Source organism: Anolis sagrei, chromosome 8 (assembly GCF_037176765.1).
Source record: "Anolis sagrei isolate rAnoSag1 chromosome 8, rAnoSag1.mat, whole genome shotgun sequence".
NCBI classification, from domain to species: domain Eukaryota; kingdom Metazoa; phylum Chordata; class Lepidosauria; order Squamata; family Dactyloidae; genus Anolis; species Anolis sagrei.
In genome coordinates this window covers 8,504,145-8,523,103 of record NC_090028.1, presented here as the reverse complement: position 1 = coordinate 8,523,103, position 18,959 = coordinate 8,504,145, and the positions used below count along the sequence as shown (strand labels likewise).

General features: G+C 39.8%; 1 protein-coding gene across 1 annotated transcript in view; it reads left to right on the top strand.

Annotated features, from left to right (window-relative positions):
* The first annotated feature begins 766 nt into the window (after positions 1–766).
* The window catches only part of OSGIN1 (oxidative stress induced growth inhibitor 1), a 39,208-nt gene continuing 21,015 nt past the window's right edge, over positions 767–18,959 (top strand). The window contains exons 1-2 of the mRNA XM_060788336.2: positions 767–895; positions 9,648–9,765. Coding sequence (XP_060644319.2) covers positions 9,708–9,765 — 58 coding nt within the window. The 5' untranslated portion in view covers positions 767–895; positions 9,648–9,707. The remainder of the gene's footprint in view (positions 896–9,647; positions 9,766–18,959) is intronic.

Sequence of the window (18,959 nt, the reverse complement as noted above, 5' to 3'; positions counted from 1 at the left end):
ATCTGAGGTTGTTGATGTTTCTTCCAGCCATTTTCACCCCAGCTTTGCATTCCTCAAGCCCCGCACATCCTCGCATGATGTGTTCTGCATACAAGTTTATATTATTATTTTGTTATTATTAATAATAATTTTCCTGCATTCTTTGCTTGCATTGCATATAATTATTTCCTTACATTTATTTCTATTATTATTATTATTATTATTATTATTATGAATTTTCCTGCATTCTTTGCTTGCATTTATTATATGTATTATTCGCTTTCCCGTATTCTTTGCTTGCATTGCATTTAATTATTTCCTTACATTTATTTCTATTATTATTATTATTATTAATTTTCCTGCATTCTTTGCTTGCATTTATTATATTTATTGTTAGATTTCCTGTATTCCTTGCTTGCATTGCATTTAATTATTTCCTTACATTTATTTCTATTATTATTATTATTATGCCTTTTTTCCTCTGGATTAACTTGAACTCTATTAATTATTATTATTATTATTATTATTATTATTATTATTATCTTAGGACCCATAAGGCACCTGATGTCCCTTGTGTGTGGGATGCATTGAAAGGCTGCCTTGTTTGCCTCCTCCTCCTCTATACCAAACCTTGCCAAAAAGAGAGATAAAAAAAAAATTCACTCCCTCTGAGGCTCCATTCACAAAAATGTTGCTGCTGCTGATTCATGCTGATGAGAGCTTTCCCCAGCCCAGCCCCGCCCCTCCACCCCCAAGCCACGCCCCCTTTAAGCCACGCCCCCTCTGCTCTGCCACTGTCATATATTTCAGAGCCTGCCTTTCAGGGAAGCAGAAACTTCTCTTGATCTCTTCCAGGCAAAAGGCACTTGCAATCCCAGGAAATATCTGCTGGAAATCTACTTTCCTGACCTCAAAGGTAAGGCTGCATTGATGCTGCAAAGCTCTTATTGCTCAGATGCACTTTTTTGCTGCTTTTAAAAATACTTTTCATATATATATATTTAGTGTCATCAGATCCCAAGGACTTTCTGTAACCGGTGCCAGGGAAGTCCTTTTCCTTGGCAAGGGATCAGGAGAAGGCTCTTGTTACATAAATGGAAAATCTGTGCGCGTTGAAAGCCGCTGTGTTTTAAAAAGCCGGCACGATTAGCAAAGAATCATAGAAACATAAGGTTGGAAGGGACCCCAAGAGGATATCTAGTCCAACCCCAGAGAGCAACCATACCATTAAAAGGTGTTCCTATGCTGCTTACATTTCTTAGGATGCACCTGTTGAATGAAAGTTTCGAAAAGTTCCTTTTTGGGTGAATTATAGTCTCTGGAATTGCCCAGTTTGGTTACTGGATTGCTTGGCAGTTACAGGTGTGTCTACACTTCACAATTAATGCAGTTTGACAGCACTTTAACTCCATGCTATGGAATCCTGGGAGTTGTAATTTGGTGAGGTACCAGTCCTTTTTGGTAACAGTAGTACTTATTATTATTACATTATTATTATTATTATTATTATTATATGCATTAATTATTATTATTACATTATTATTATTATTATTATATAATATAATAATAATAATAATAATAATAATAATAATAATGGAACCCCACTGATGATGCATATAATAAATAATAATAATAATAATATAATAATAATAATTATTATTATTATATGCATCATCAGTGGGGTTCCGTGCTCTCTGTCTGTAGGGTAAACTACAACTCCCACTTGGCATGTCAGGTATGTGTGCCAAGTTTGGTCCAGATCCATCAGTGTTTGGGTTCACAGTGCTCTCTGGATGTAGGCAAACTACAACTCCCACTATGTTGAGTCAGTCCCCTCAAATCCCTCCAGTAGGTTGAGTTAGTCATGGGAATTCTGTGTGCCAAGTTTGGTCTAGGTCTTATCATCTAAGAGATCACTATTTCTCTGGTTGTGGGTGAACTACAACTCCCAGAAAGGAAGGTCAGTTCCCCCCAAGCCCCTCCAATAATCACATTTCAGCATGTCAGGTATGTCTGCCAAGTTTGGTCCAGATCCATCGGTGTTTGGGTTCACAGTGCTCTCTGGATGTAGGTGAACTACAACTCCCACTATGTTGAGCCAGTCTCCTCAAACCCCTCCAGTAGGTTGAGTTAGTCATGGGAATTCTATGTGCCAAGTTTGGTCCAGGTCCATCATCTGTGGAGATCACCATTTCTCTGGTTGTGGGTGAACTACAACTCCCAGAAAGGAAGGTCAGTTCCCCCCAAACCTCTCCAATAATCACATTTTGACATGGTATGTGTGCCAAGTTTGGTCTGGATCCATCGGTGTTTGGGTTTACAGTGATCTCTGGCTGTAGGGTAAACTACAACTCCCACTATGTTGAGTCAATCCCCTCAAATCCCTCTAGTACGTTGAGTTAGTCACGGGGGGCGGGGGTTCTGTGTGCCAAGTTTGGTCCAGGTCCATCATCTAGGAGATCACCACTTCTCTGGTTGTGGTGAACTACAACTCTCAGAAAGGAAGGTCAGTTCCCCCCAAACCCCTCCAGTAATCGGATTTTGGTATGTCAGGTATGTGTGCCAAGTTTGGTCTGGATCCATCGGTGTTTGCGTTCACAGTGCTCTCTGGATGTAGGTGAACTACAACTCCCACTGTGGTGAGTCTGCCCCCTCAAACCCCTCCAGTAGGTTGAGTTAGTCATGGGAATTCTGTGTGCCAAGTTTGGTCCAGGTCCATCATCTAGGAGATCACCATTTCTCTGGTTGTGGGTGAACTACAACTCCCAGAAAGGAAGGTCAGTTCCCCCCAAACCCCTCCAATAATCAAATTTCGGCATGTCAGGTAAGTGTGCCAAGTTTGGTCCAGATCCATCAGTGTTTGGGTTCACAGTGCTCTCTGGATGTGGGTGAACTACAACTCCCACTATGTTGAGTAAGTCCCCTCAAACCCCTCCAGTAGGTTGAGTTAGTCATGGGAATTCTATGGGCCAAGTTTGGTCCAGGTCCATCATCTGTGGAGATCACCATTTCTCTGGTTGTGGGTGAACTACAACTCCCAGAAAGGAAGGTCAGTTCCCCCCAAACCCCTCCAATAATCAAATTTTGGCATGTCAGGTATGTAGGCCAAGTTAGGTCCAGATCCATCAGTGTTTGGGTTCACAGTGCTCTCTGGATGTAGGTGAACTACAACTCCCACTATGGTGAGTCAGTCCCCTCAAAGCCCTCCAGTAGGTTGAGTTAGTTATGGGAATTCTATGTGCCAAGTTTGGTCCAGGTCCATCATCTGTGGAGATCACCATTTCTCTGGTTGTGGGTGAACTACAACTCCCAGAAAGGAAGGTCAGTTCCCCCCAAACCTCTCCAGTAATCAAATTTTGGCATGTCAGGTATGTGTGCCAAGTTTGGTCCAGATCTACCATCTGTGGAGATCATAATTTCTCTTGTTGTGGGTGAACTACAACTCCCAGAAAGAATGGTCAGTCGTCCCCCCCCCCCCCCAACCCCTCCAATAATCAAATTTTGGCATGTCAGGTATGTGTGCCAAGTTTGGTCTGGTTCCATCGGTGTTTGGGTTCACAGTGCTCTCTGGATGTAGGTGAACTACAACTCCCACTATGTTGAGTCAGTCTCCTCAAACCCCTCCAGTAGGCTAAGTTAGTCATGGGAGTTAGTCATGCTCTCTGGCTGTAGGGTAAACTACAACTCCCACTATATTGAGTCAGTCCCCTCAAACCCCTCCAGTAGGTTCAGTTGGTCGTGGGGATTCTATGTGCCAAGTTTGGTCCACTTCCATCATCAGTGGAGATCAGCATTTCTCTGCTTGTGGGTGAACTACAACTCCCAGAAAGGAAGGTCAGTTCCCCCCAAACCCCTCCAATAATCAAATTTCAGCATGTCAGGTATGTGTGCCAAGTTTGGTCCAGATCCATCATCTGTGGAGATCACCATTTCTCTGTTTGTGGGTGAACTACAACTCCCAGAAAGGAAGGTCAGTTCCCCCCAAACCCCTCCAGTAATCAAATATTGGTGTGTGTGCCAAGCTAGGTCCAGATCTATCAGCATTTGGGATCACAGTGCTCTCTGGATGTAGGTGAACTACAACTCCCTCTACTTTCCCTAAACTTTTCTGGTGGATTGTCAATATGGGGACTCTCTTCCAACTCTCTATGAGAAATCCTAGATTTGAGCTGTCCATTGACTTGGAAAAGTCTGGAACGTCAATGGGGACGCATGCGTGAGCCTGGCGGAGTTTGCGCCCAGAGGCCTTCCTCCGCCGAGCATGACTTATGTAATGTTACCTCTATGGCAGTGAGAGCCACAGGCGGAGAAGGAGGAGGGAATGTGCCGGCGGAGAAAAGAGAGGAGTGGAAAGATACCAAGGAACAGCTCCAAAGGATCAAAGGCCAACTTGGCAATCCGAGCCATAAAATTCGAGTCTTGCGCCAAGACACGTTCAGCATTCTGAACATGCAATGCCGGCTTCTGCTTCGCAGTGGCAATCATGCCATCTTTTGCATGCTTTTTTGCATCTGTATCATTGCCATCATATAGGACACCTAGGCTGGCTCTGTTTGACACCACGTTGACTGGATAATGGGAGTTGTAGTTCGGTGGGGCCCAAGCAAAATACCTTGTAAAACTACAACTCCCATGATTTTATAGTATTGAGCCGTAGCAATTAAAACTAGCATTAATTATACAGTGTTGAAGCGGACCTTGCAAAACTACAACTCCTATGATTTCATACTATTGAGCCATAGCAATTAAAACTAGCATTGATTATACTGTGTTGATGCAGATCTTCCAAAACTATAACTTTCATACTATTGAGCCATAGCAATTAAAGCTGCATTAATTATGCAGTGTTGATGCAGAGCTTGCAAAACTATAACTTTCATACTATTGAGCCATAGTAATTAAAGTTGCATTAATTATACAATGTTGATGCAAACCTTGCAAAACTACAACTCCCATGATTTTATAGCATTGAGCCATGGCAATTAAAGTTGCATTGATTATGCAGTGTTGATGCAGATCTTGCAAAACTATAACTCCTGTGATTTCATACTATTGAGCCATAGCAATTAAAGTTGCATTAATTATGCAGTGTTGATGCAGATCTTGCAAAACTATAACTCCCATGAGTTCATACTATTGAGCCATAGCAATTAAAGTTGTATTAATTATACAGTGTTGATGCAGATCTTGCAAAACTACAACTCCCATGAGTTCATACTATTGAGCCATAGCAATTAATGCAAACCTTGCAAAACTACAATTCCCATGATTTCATACTATTGAGCCATAGCAATTAAAGATAGCATTGATTATACAGTGTTGATGCAGATTTTGCAATACTACAACTCCCATGATTTAATAGTATTGAGCCATAGCAATTAAAGCTAGAATTAATTATATAGTGTTGATGCAAACCTTGCAAAACTACAACTCCCATGATTTCATAGTATTGAGCCGTAGCAATTAAGGCTAGCATTAATTATACAGTGTTTAAGCAGACCTTGCAAAACTACAACTCCCATGATTTCATAGTATTGAGCTGTAGCAATTAAAGCTAGCATTGATTATACAGTGTTGATGCAGATCTTGCAAAACTACAACTCCCATGAGTTCATACCATTGAGCCATAGAAATTAATGCAAACCTTGCAAAACTACAATTCCCATGATTTCATACTATTGAGCCATAGCAATTAAAGATAGCATTGATTATACAGTGTTGATGCAGATTTTGCAATACTACAACTCCCATGATTTAATAGTATTGAGCCATAGCAATTAAAGCTAGAATTAATTATATAGTGTTGATGCAAACCTTGCAAAACTACAACTCCCATGATGTTATAGTATTGAGCCGTAGCAATTAAGGCTAGCATTAATTATACAGTGTTGATGCAAACGTTGCAAAACTATAACTCCCAAGATTTCATAGATTTGATCTGTGGCAATTAAAGCTTTATTAATTATACAGTGTTAATGCAAACCTTGCAAAACTGCAACTCCCATGATTTTATAGCATTGAGCCATAGCAATTAAAGCTAGCATTAATTATGCAGTGTTGATACAGCTTCAGGCTAGGAGTTGTTTTATAGACTTTAGCCTTCTGTGCCATAAAGTGCCGATCCTTTGCCAAACTACAACTCCCAGGATTTGATAATGTTGAGACATACCCAGTAAAGTGTACAGATTATACAGTCTAGATGCCGCCTGCCTGAAAGGCTGCAACTGGAATCATGGCACAATTGTCGTCCTATTCCCAATCCGTCTCACTGGTTACCAGTAGCGATGGCTGCTTATTGCCTCTGGCATCGCAGGCAATGTGCCTCTAGAGGTCGGTTGCTGGGGAACCCAAGCGAGAGGTGCTTTTGTGCCCATGTTCTTCCCCATGGGCTTGTCAGAAGGATCTGGCTGGTCTCTATGAGAACAGAATAATTCACCAATAGACCTTTGGTCTGATCCAACAGATCTGGAGTTATCTTGGTCCAGGAGATACAGATCAAGGCAGTCCATCCAATTATCAAAAGCTTGACCTTCTCCAAGCATGAGTGATGCAAGATGAAGGTCTGAATTAGAAATGTGCAAAACCTCTAATAATTTTTTCAGCTTCATATAGGGCTTAATTATACAGTGTTGATGCAGACTTTGCAAAACTACAACTCCCATGATTTCATACTATTGAGCTCTATCATTTGCTTTCTTGCTTCCTCCTTTGCTTTCTTCTTTGCTTCCTTGTCTTCTTGCCTTCCTCTGCTCCCTTCTTGCCTTCCTTCTTCGCTTCCTTTTGCCTTCTTTGCTTCATTCTTGCCTTCCTTGCTCCCCTCTTGCCTTTCTTTGCTTCCTTCTTTGCTTCCTTCTTTGCTTCCTTCTTTACTTCCTTCTTTACTTCCTTCTTTACTTCCTTCTTTACTTCTTTCTTGCTTTCTTGCCTTCCTCTGCTCCCTTCTTGCCTTCTTTGCTTCATTCTTGCCTTCCTTGCTCCCTTTTTGCCTTCCTTGCTCCTTCCTTGCTCCCTTCTTGCCTTCCTTGCTCCCTCTTTGCTACCTTCTTTGCTTCCTTCTTGCCTTCTTGCCTTCCTTCTTGTCTTCTTGCCTTTTTTGCTTCATTCTTGCCTTCCTTGCTCCCTTTTTGCCTTCCTTGCTTCCTGCTTTGCTTCCTTCTTTGCTTTCTTGCCTTCCTTCTTTGCTTTCTTGCCTTCCTTCTTGTCTTCTTGCCTTCTTTGCTTCATTCTTGCCTTCCTTGCTCCCTTTTTGCCTTCCTTGCTTCCTGCTTTGCTTGCGGCTTTGCTTCCTGCTTTGCTTCCTTCTTTGCTTTTTTGCCTTCCTTCTTGTCTTCTTGCCTTCTTTGCTTCATTCTTTCCTTCCTTGCTCCCTTTTTGCCTTCCTTGCTTCCTTCCTTGCTTCCTTCTTTGCTTCCTTCTTTGCTTTCTTGCCTTCCTTCTTGTCTTCTTGCCTTCTTTGCTTCATTCTTTCCTTCCTTGCTCCCTTTTTGCCTTCCTTGCTTCCTTCCTTGCTTCCTTCTTTGCTTCCTTCTTGCTTTCTTGTCTTCCTTCTTGTCTTCTTGCCTTCTTTGCTCCCTTCTTGCCTTCTTTGCTCCCTTCTTGCCTTCCTTTCTCCCTTCTTGTGTTCTTGCCTTCCTTGTTCCCTTCTTGCCTTCCTTGTTCCTTCTTGCCTTCCTTGATCCCTTCTTGCCTTCCTTCTGCCTTCCTTGCTCCTTCCTTGCTCCGTTCCTGCCTTCCTTGCTCCCTTCTTGCCTTCCTTGCTCCTTCCTTTTTCCCTTCTAGCCTTCCTTGCTTCCTTCTTCCTTTACTGCCTTTCTTCCTTGCTTGCTTCCTTGCTACTTGAACCCCACTACTCTTTCTCTAAGGAAAGTTGGTAGCAGGGCACACAAAACATGTCCCAAATGCAACCTGTCAGTCTTTTAAGGCGGCACAAGAGTCTTAGCTGTTGTAAATTACCTCCTGAATTGAGAACATGCACTGACATGCCACTTAGAGAATGTCAGTTTTTGATACCAGACATGAAGTGGCATCGGGCAGGTTACAAAATACTGTACTATTTTGGGAATAAGTCTAAAGAAGCTCTGGAATATCTAGTTTGGAGGCGCAAAACCTCGTGCTCAAAACACGAAACTGTAATGCACATTTGCTAAAGTTCTCCAATGAATCATAGAATCATGGAATCATAGAATCAAAGAGTTGGAAGAGACCTCGTGGGCCATCCAGTCCAACCCCCTGCCAAGAAGCAGGAATATTGCATTCAGATCACCCCTGACAGATGGCCATCCAGCCTCTGTTTAAAGGCTTCCAAAGAAGGAGCCTCCACCACACTCCGGGGCAGAGAGTTCCACTGCTGAACGGCTCTCACAGTCAGGAAGTTCTTCCTCATGTTCAGATGGAATCTCCTCTCTTGTAGTTTGAAGCCATTGTTCCGCGTCCTAGTCTCCAAGGAAGCAGAAAACAAGCTTGCTCCCTCCTCCCTGTGGCTTCCTCTCACATATTTATACATGGCTATCATATCTCCTCTCAGCCTTCTCTTCTTCAGGCTAAACATGCCCAGTTCCCTAAGCCGCTCCTCATAGGGCTTGTTCTCCAGACCCTTGATCATTTTAGTCGCCCTCCTCTGGACACATTCCAGCTTGTCAATATCTCTCTTCAATTGTGGTGCCCAGAATTGAACACAATATTCCAGGTGTGGTCTAACCAAAGCGGAATAGAGCATGGGTAGCATTACTTCCTTAGATCTAGACACTATGCTCCTATTGATGCAGGCCAAAATCCCATTGGCTTTTTTTGCCGCCACATCACATTGTTGGCTCATGTTTAACTTGTTGTCCACGAGGACTCCAAGATCTTTTTCACACGTACTGCTCTCGAGCCAGGCATTGTCCCCCATTCTGTATCTTTGCATTTCATTTTTTCTGCCAAAGTGGAGTATCTTGCATTTGTCACTGTTGAACTTCATTTTGTTAGTGTTGGCCCATCTCTCTAATCTGTCAAGATCGTTTTGAATTCTGCTCCTGTCCTCTGGAGTATTGGCTATCCCTCCCAATTTGGTGTCGTCTGCAAATTTGATGATCCTGCCTTCTAGCCCTTCATCTAAGTCATTAATAAAGATGTTGAACAGGACCGGGCCCAGGACGGAACCCTGCGGCACTCCACTTGTCACTTCTTTCCAAGATGAAGAGGAAGCATTAGTGAGCACTCTCTGTGTTCGTCCACTTAACCAATTACAGATCCACCTCACCGTAGTTTTGCCTAGCCCACATTGGACTAGTTTCCTTGCCAGAAGGTCATGGGGGACCTTGTCAAAGAAGGCCTTCCTGAAATCCAGGTACGCTACATCCACGGCATCCAGTAGCAATGTTGTGCTACTTTCTCCAGTTCTGGATACAGTGAGTATTTGCAGGAGTTTGGATCCAGAACCCTAAAATATGGATGCTCAAGTCCCATTGCATGCAATAAATTATTATTATTATTATTATTATTATTATTATTGCCTTCCTGCTCCCATCTTGCCTCTTTTCTCTTATATAAAACGAGAGTGATGAATCCACGAAAGAGTGACTGTATTTGTTTTTTAGTATGTCCAGAAATAGTTTTTGAGATAGGGGAAAGCAACTCAGGACAACGTTCTGGCGATAACCAATATTTGCGTGGCCTTATCATTGCAGGTCGACTTGGAGGTCTTTGCACTCTGTTGGGAGGGAGAGACGGAGAAGAAGAGAGAGATCATGTTGCATGCCCATCTGGAGCAGAGCCCTGCGAAGCCTCTTCCCGTCGTGATCATAGGTAATACCTGCCAAAGTATTATTATTAATATTATCAATATATTATTATTAATATTATCAATATATTATTATTATTATTATTATTATTATTAATAATAATAATAATAACTTGCAGTTTCTGAAGTCGCTCCTAACACGGAAAAAATTATTATTAATATTAATATATATATTAATAAATATATTAATATATTAATATATTATTATTAATATATATATATATATATATATATATATATATATAAATATATTAATATATCATTATTAATATTAATATGAGCCTCTGGTGGCACAATGTGCCGGCAGGACTGAAGACCGACAGGTCGCAGGTTTGAATCTGGGGAGAGTGCGGACGAGCTCCCTCTGTCAGCTCCAGCTCCTTGCATATGGCCAATTCTCTCACACCAGAAGCAACTTGCAGTTTCTGAAGTCGCTCCTGACACAGAAAAAATATTATTATTTTATTTATATTATTATTATCATTATTATATTTTTATAATATAATAACTTGCAGTTTCTGAAGTTGCTCCTGACATGGAAAAAATATTATTATTATTATTATTATTATTATTATTATTATTTTAAAATATAATAACTTGAAGTTTCTGAAGTCACTCCTGACACGGAAAAAAAATTATTATCATATTTATATTATTATTATTATTATTATTATTATATTTATATAATATAATAACTTGCAGTTTCTGAAGTCACTCCAGACATGGAAAAAATATTATTATCATATTATTATTATTATTATTATTATTATTATTTTATAATATAATAACTTGCAGTTTCTGAAGTCACTCTTGACACGGAAAAAAATATTATTATTATTATTATTATTATTATTATATTTTTATAATATAATAACTTGCAGTTTCTGAAGTCGCTCCTGACACGAAAAAAATATTATTATTATTATATTTATGTTATTATTATTATTATTGTTATTATTATTATTATTATTATATTTTTATAATATAATAACTTGCAGTTTCTGAAGTCACTCCTGACACGGAAAAATTATTATTATTATTGTTATTATTATTATTATTATTATGGAGCCCCCAGTGGCGCAGTGGGTTAAACTCCTGTGCCGACAGGACTGAAGACCGACAGGTCACAGGTTCGAATCCGGGGAGAGGCGGATGAGCTCCCTCTATCAGCTCCAGCTCCTCATGCGGGGACATGAGAGAAGCCTCCCACAAGGATGATAAAAACATCAGATCATCCGGGCGTCCCCTGGGCAACGTCCTTGCAGACGGCCGATTCACACCAGAAGCAACTTGCAGTTTCTCAGGTGGTTCCTGACACGACAAAAAAACTATTATTATGATTATTATGATTATTATTATATTTTTATAATATAATAACTTGCAGTTTCTGAAGTCGCTCCTGACATGGAAAAAATATATTATTATTATTATTATTATTATTATTATTATTATTATATAATAACTTGCAGTTTCTGAAGTCACTCCAGACATGGAAAAAACATATTATTATTATTATTATTATTATATAATAATAACTTGCAGTTTCTGAAGTCACTCCTGACACGGAAAAAAAAAAATATTAATATTATTATTATTATATTTTTATAATATAATAACTTGCAGTTTCTGAAGCCACTCCTGACACGGAAAAAGTATTATTATTATTATTATTATTATTATTATTATTATTATATTTTTCCGTGTTAGGAGCGACTTCAGAAACTGCAAGTTATTAATAATAATAATAATAATAATAATAATTTTAAATTATTGTATTTGTATCCTGCTTTTTCTTTCTCAAAAGAGATCGAAAATGGCTAAAAGGGTGCAATCTACCCTCCGCAGAAGCCCTTATCTTACTGAAGTCGCTCCTGACATGGAAAAAATATTATTATTATTATTATTATTATTATTATTATTTATATATATATAATAACTTGCAGTTTCTGAAGTTGCTCCTGACATGGAAAAAATATTATTATTATTATTATTATTATTATTATTATTTTAAAATATAATAACTTGAAGTTTCTGAAGTCACTCCTGACACGGAAAAAAAATTATTATCATATTTATATTATTATTATTATTATTATTATATTTATATAATATAATAACTTGCAGTTTCTGAAGTCACTCCAGACATGGAAAAAATATTATTATCATATTATTATTATTATTATTATTATTATTATTATTTTATAATATAATAACTTGCAGTTTCTGAAGTCACTCTTGACACGGAAAAAAATATTATTATTATTATTATTATTATTATTATTATTATTATTATTATTATTATATTTTCCGTGTTAGGAGCGACTTCAGAAACTGCAAGTTATTAATAATAATAATAATAATAATAATAATTTTAAATTATTGTATTTGTATCCTGCTTTTTCTTTCTCAAAAGAGATCGAAAATGGCTAAAAGGGTGCAATCTACCCTCCGCAGAAGCCCTTATCTTACTGAAGTCGCTCCTGACATGGAAAAAATATTATTATTATTATTATTATTATTATTATTATTTATATATATATAATAACTTGCAGTTTCTGAAGTTGCTCCTGACACAGAAAAATATATTATTATTATTATTATTATTATTATTATTATTATATAATAACTTGCAGTTTCTGAAGTTGCTCCTGACACAGAAAAAATATATTATTGTTATTATTATTATTATTATTATTATTATGAATAACTTGCAGTTTCTGAAGTCACTCCTAACACGGAAAAATATAATAATAATAATAATAATAATAATAATAATATATTTTTTTCATGTTAGGAGCGACTTCAGAAACTGCAAGTTAATAATAATAATAATAATAATAATAATTTTAAATTATTGTATTTGTATCCTGCTTTTTCTTACTCAAAAGAGACCCAAAATGGCTAAAAGGGTGCAATCTACCCTCCGCAGAAGCCCTTATCTTCCTGAGCCACCTTGCATCTAAGAGCCTCTCGCTGCTGTCCTTCCAACCTCTGTAAATAAACCCACAAGCGTCCTGGGATTCCCTTTCTGTGCCATTTTGGGTGAACACGAATTGACTTAATTGCAAACAAACGGGGTTTGCAATTCGTCTCAAATGCATAACGGGAATTTGCTCGGATGCGTTGCCAGGAATCTACTCTCTCGGGGATGGAGTTTGTGGGAAACCAGAATTATCCCAAATTGGCACACAGATCCATGAAAGCCTTTCCTGCTTAATATTATTATTGATATTATTTTGGATTGGCCTCCGCTTTAACTCAAGAAAAGTCCTTTTTTGGTTAGTTAATGTCCTCATGGCATTCCTAGGAAAACAAGGGATGATGCTGGCGGTTTAAAAATAATCCTAGTTGCTTGGGAAATTGTCTGAAGTCGGCCCAGAACAAACTCTTTAATGGGCACCAGCTGTTTAGGATTTCAGCCAGGATTCTTCCCTGATCCCAACTGGAGATCCTATGCACCAAATATCTCATAGATGAAAACCAAGATACACTTGGGTCAGTCACATCAGAGCATGGATGAAATGCAAAAAGTTGCTGTTGTCGTCGTCATCATTGTCGTTAGTATTATTATCATAGAATCATAGAATCAAAGAGTTGGAAGAGACCTCATGGGCCATCCAGTCCAACCCCATTCTGCCAAGAAGCAGGAACATCGCATTCAAATAACCCCCAACAGATGGCCATCCAGCCTCTGCTTAAAAGCTTCCAAAGAAGGAGCCTCCACCACACTCCGGGGCAGAGAGTTCCACTGCTGAATGGCTCTCACAGTCAGGAAGTTCTTCCTCGTGTTCAGATGGAATCTCCTTTCTTGTAGTTTGAAGCCATTGTTCCGCATCCTAGTCTCCAAGGAAGCAGAAAACAAGCTTGCTCCCTCCTCCCTGTGGCTTCCTCTCACATATTTATACATGGCTATCATATCTCCTCTCAGCCTTCTCTTCTTCAGGCTAAATATTCCCAGCTCCTTAAGCCGCTCCTCATAGGGCTTGTTCTCCAGACCCTTGATCATTTTAGTCGCCCTCCTCTGGACACATTCCAGCTTGTCAATATCTCTCTTGAATTGTGGTGCCCAGAATTGGACACAATATTCCAGGTGTGGTCTAACCAAAGCGGAATAGAAGGGTAGCATTACTTCCCTAGATCTAGACACTAATTTAATAATAATATTAGTATTATTATTATTATTAAATTAATAGTATTATTATTAAATTTATAGGTAAAGTAAAGATTTTCCCTTGACATTAAGTTCAGTCGTGTCCGACTCTGAGGGTTGGTGCTCATTTCCATTGCTAAGCCAAAGAGCCGGCATTGTCCGTAGACACCTCCAAGGTCATGTGGCCGGCATGACTGCATGGAGCGCCACTACCTTCCCACTAGGGCGGTACCTATTGATCTACTCACATTTGCATGTTTTCGAACTGTTAGGCTGACAGAAGCTGGGGTTGACAGTGGAAGCTCATGCCACTTCCCGGATTTGAAACGGAGACCTTTCGGTCAACAAGTTCAGCAGCTCTGTGGTTTAACCTGCTGCACCACCCAAAACATGCAGATCCCAGTAAGGTGGCCTTCTGCAGCTGGCAGATGGTAATTTTGTCAGTGCCGATTGTGTTTAAGTGCAGGCCAAGGTCTTTAGGTACTGTACCTAGTGTGCCGATCACAAACTGGGACCACCTTGACTGGCTTGTGCCAGAGTCTTTGCATTATTATTATTATTATTATTACTGATTTTGCAATTAAATCAATGGTCACCCTTATATCATATGGCAAGTAAGGTGACCTTCTGCAACTGACAGGTGGTGATTTTGTCAGTGCCGATTGTATTTAAGTGCAAGCCAAGGTCTTTAGGCACTGCACCCAGTGTGCCGATCACCACTGGGACCACCTTGACTGGCTTGTGCCAGAGTCTTTGCATTATTATTATTATTATTATTGACTTTGCAATTAAATCAATGGTCGCCCTTATATCATATGGCAAGTAAGGTGACCTTCTGCAGATGACAGGTGGTGATTTTGTCAGTGCCGATTGTGTTTAAGTGCAAGCCAAGGTCTTTAGGCACTGCACCCAGTGTGCTGATCACTACTGGGACCACCTTTTAGTGGTTTGTGCCAGAGACTTTGCAATTTTTATTATTATTATTATTATTATTATTGTTGTTGTTGTTATTATTGACTTTGCATTCATTTGCATGCAATTAAATCAATGGTCACCCTTATATCATATGGCAAAATCCATCGATATGGAAGGCCAACTCTATTCAGTGCATATTTTTCTTCCCAACTCTCCAAACTAAGCTTCAAAGACTACTTGCACTTTGCAGAGAGAGGAAATGGGAATGTAATCCAAGGATGTCTATCAATTGCTTCTTAATTCCAGGAACAATTGCCCGACTTGCTTTTCCTCCTCTTCCTTGGTTTCCCTTTTCACCTTCTGGCAGCTTTAGAAGCACGTCTATCTTTCTTATCTGTGGTCATCTAGCTGTTCAGGGAGGCTTGCATAACTTGTACTCGGAAAGCGTATCTTCCGACAACATGCAAGCAATCATTCAGTGGGGGTTTTTTGGCCCACCAACTATGACAGACCTCATTGGACAGTCTATCAAATGAGAGAGCTTACTACAAAGTCTATCAGACTGAGCAGAAGTGAAGCTTCGCTTAATCGCTGAGAACGCACACATATTATCTTGGAAACCACCACAATTTAATATATTCCTGGAAAGCTATTAAGCTTTAATGTGCTGGAAACAAATCCTGATCACAACCCCATCAACACTATTATATAATGCAGTTTGAAACTGCATTATATGTTTAGTGTAGAGACATATATAATGCAGTTCGGTGCACTTAAACTGCGTTATATGTGGTTGCTGTGCGTTTTTCGGGCCGTATGGCCATGTTCCAATAGCATTTTTCTCCTGACGTTTCGCCTGCATGTGTGGCTAATGGCATCTTCAGATGTTCTGTTGGCAATTGAGAAAGAACCCTTGTCTGTTTGACACAAATATAAATGTTGCAATTGGCAAGCACTGAGTAGCCATGAAGTGGCAAAGTCAATTAGTGAGGGTATCTGCATAAAGGTGGCCTGGCTTCTGTTGCCTGGAGGCATCCTCTGCTTATTTTTAATAATATTGAAATTACTAATATTACTAATAGTCTTAATATTTTTTGTCATGTCAGGAGCGACTTGAGAAACTGCAAGTCACTTCTGGTGTGAGAGAATTGGCCGTCTGCAAGGACGTTGCCCAGAGGATGCCCGGATGATTTGATGTTTTTATCATTCTTGCGGGAGGCTTCTCTCATGTCCCCGCATGAGGAGCTGGAGCTGATAGAGGGAGCTCATCCGCCTCTCCCCAGATTCGAACCTGTGACCTGTCGGTCTTCAGTCCTGCCGGCACAGGGGTTGAACCCACTGTGCCACCGGGGGCTCCTTAATATTAATATTGATAGTATTATTAATTTTGTTATATATTATTATATGATATATTTTGATACATTATATAACAAAATAATAATAATAATGGGTTGCTGTGGGTTTTTCAGACTGTATGGCTGTGTTCCAGCAGCATTCTCTTCTGATGCTTTGCCTGCGTCTGTGGCTGGCATCTTCTGAAGTCTGTTGGGAGTGAGGCAAGTGGAGTGAATAGACTCACTTCCTTCTGTGGAATGTCCAGGGTGGAAGAAAGAACCCTTGTCTGTTAAAGCAAGTGTGAATGTTGCAATTAGCAAGCTTGAATAGTCATGAAGCTGCAATGTCAATCAATGAGGGTATCTACATAGAGGTGGCCTGGCCTCTGTTGCCTGGAGGCATCCTCTGTTTGGGAGTTGTTAACTGTCCCTTGATTATTTGCTGTCTGTAGTTCTGTTTCTGAGTGGTGTTCACTATTTACTGTCTTAATTCTGAACACGAAAGGCACTGCGGACTAATTCAACCAGAGAAGTTAGTTATAGCAGAGCACCTAACGAACCAATCTTGACACAGAATATTATTTGAGAACACAGAAATTCTGGACCTCTCTGACAACCATCATGTCAGACGACACAGAGAAGCCATTGAAATCCACAAGCATGTGGACCATTTCAACAAAATGGGAGGAAACCATGAAGATGAGCAAAATCTGATTACCAATATTTTTTAAAAAAAGAATCGAGAGAGTAAATAAGGAACACCATTCAAAAACATGAAAACTTCAGACAGCATGCCATCGAGTGCCAGTTAACACCTCCCAAACAGAGGATGCCTCTAGGCAACAACAGCCAGGCTACTTATATGCAGATACTTCTGGGTCTTCTTACTACGATAAAGTCTGCCCACATTTTGCAAAGATTGACTTTGCAAACTTCATGGCTACTCAATGCTATTCAAGCTTGCTAATTGCAGCATTCACACTTGCTTTAACAGTCAAGGGTTCTTTCTCCCACTCTGGATACTCCATAGGTAGGTAGGTAGGTAGGTAGGTAGGAAGGAAGGAAGGAAGGTAGTAGCTAAGAAGGAAAGTAGTAGGTAGGTAGGTAGGTAGGGAGGGAGGGAGGGAGATAGGTAGGAAGGTAGGTAGGTAGGTAGGTAGGAAGGAAGATAGGTAAGTAGGAAGGTAAATAGGTAGGAAGGAATATAGGTAGATATGTCGGAAGGTAGGTAGGTAGGTAGGTAAGAAGATAGGTAGGTAGAAAGGTAGGTAGGAAGGAAGGAAGATAGGTAGAAAGGAAGATAGGTAAGTAGGAAGGAAGATAGATAAGTAGGAAGGAAGATAGGTAGGTAGGAAGGAAGGAAGATAGGTAGGAAGGAAGATAGGTAAGTAGGAAGGAAGATAGATAAGTAGGAAGGAAGATAGGTAGGTAGGAAGGAAGGAAGATAGGTAGAAAGGAAGATAGGTAAGTAGGAAGGAAGATAGGTAGGTAAGTAGGAAGGTAAATAGGTAGGAAGGAAGATAGGTAAGTAGGAAGGAAGATAGGTAGGTAAGTAGGAAGGTAAATAGGTAGGAAGGAAGATAGGTAGATATGTAGGAAGGAAGATAGGTAGGTAGGTAGGTAGGTAGGAAGGAAGGAAGGAAGGAAGGAAGGAAGGAAGATAGGTAGAAAGGAAAATAGGTAGGAAGGAAGTTAGGTAAGTAGGAAGGAAGATAGGTAGGTAAGTAGGAAGGTAAATAGGTAGGAAGGAAGATAAGTAGGTAGGTATTATTATTATTATTATTATTATTATTATTTGCACTTATTGACCGCCACTCTCAGCCCTAGGGCGACTCGTGGCGGTGAACAACAACATGGAAAAGACAGTGTACAGCAAATCAAGACAACACATACCAAACTACTACTACATAACATACACTAAAAATCCGCTTCGTCAAAAACCTGGGGTCATAGTCAATTTCATAGTCATAATCCATTCCAGTAAGGTAGGTAAGAAGATAGGTAGGTAGATAGGTAGATAAGTAGGAAGGAAGATAGGTAGGTAAGTAGGTAGGAAGATAGGTAGGTCGTTAGGTAGGAAGGTAGGAAGGAAGATAGGTAGGAAGATAGCCAGGAAGGAAGATAGGTAGATAGGATGTAAGATAGGTAGGTAGGTAGGAAGATAGACAGACAGATGATAGATAGACACACACACACATACATTCCACTTGCCTCATTTCCAACAGAACTTCTGAAGATGCCATTCGCCACAAATGCAGGTGAAACATCAGGAGAGAATGTTGCTGGAACATGGCCACACAGCCCAAAAAACTCACAGCTACCCAGTGATTCCGGCTATGAAAGCCTTCCACAATGCACTATATGAGTTTTAAACTGCATTTTATGGCAGTGTAGATGGGGACCATGTCAACCAGGAGTTATCCGAAGGAGTGGTGGGTTCCATATTAGCTAGCTCTCCCCATTTAAAAATCAAAGTATGCGGAGAAGAGTAGCCTACCTATATTATTTACAAAATAGGTGGAGAAAGTGTGGCCTTCTAGTGTTGGACTACGCGTTCCATCAGTCCTAACTATGACTATAGCTTGTGCTCTTGGGAGGGGTGTTTCTGGGAATTATTTTGAATTATTTATTTGTCGTGTCAGGTTAACCAGTCAATTATATTACATTTCTAACAGAACAAAGCAAACAAACAGACAAAATACAACATTTGTGAGTTTGGTAGTTGGTTAAATGTCCTTTGACTAGTATCTGGCCACTTGGAGTGCTTCTGGTGTTGCTGTAAGAAGGTCCTCCATTGTGC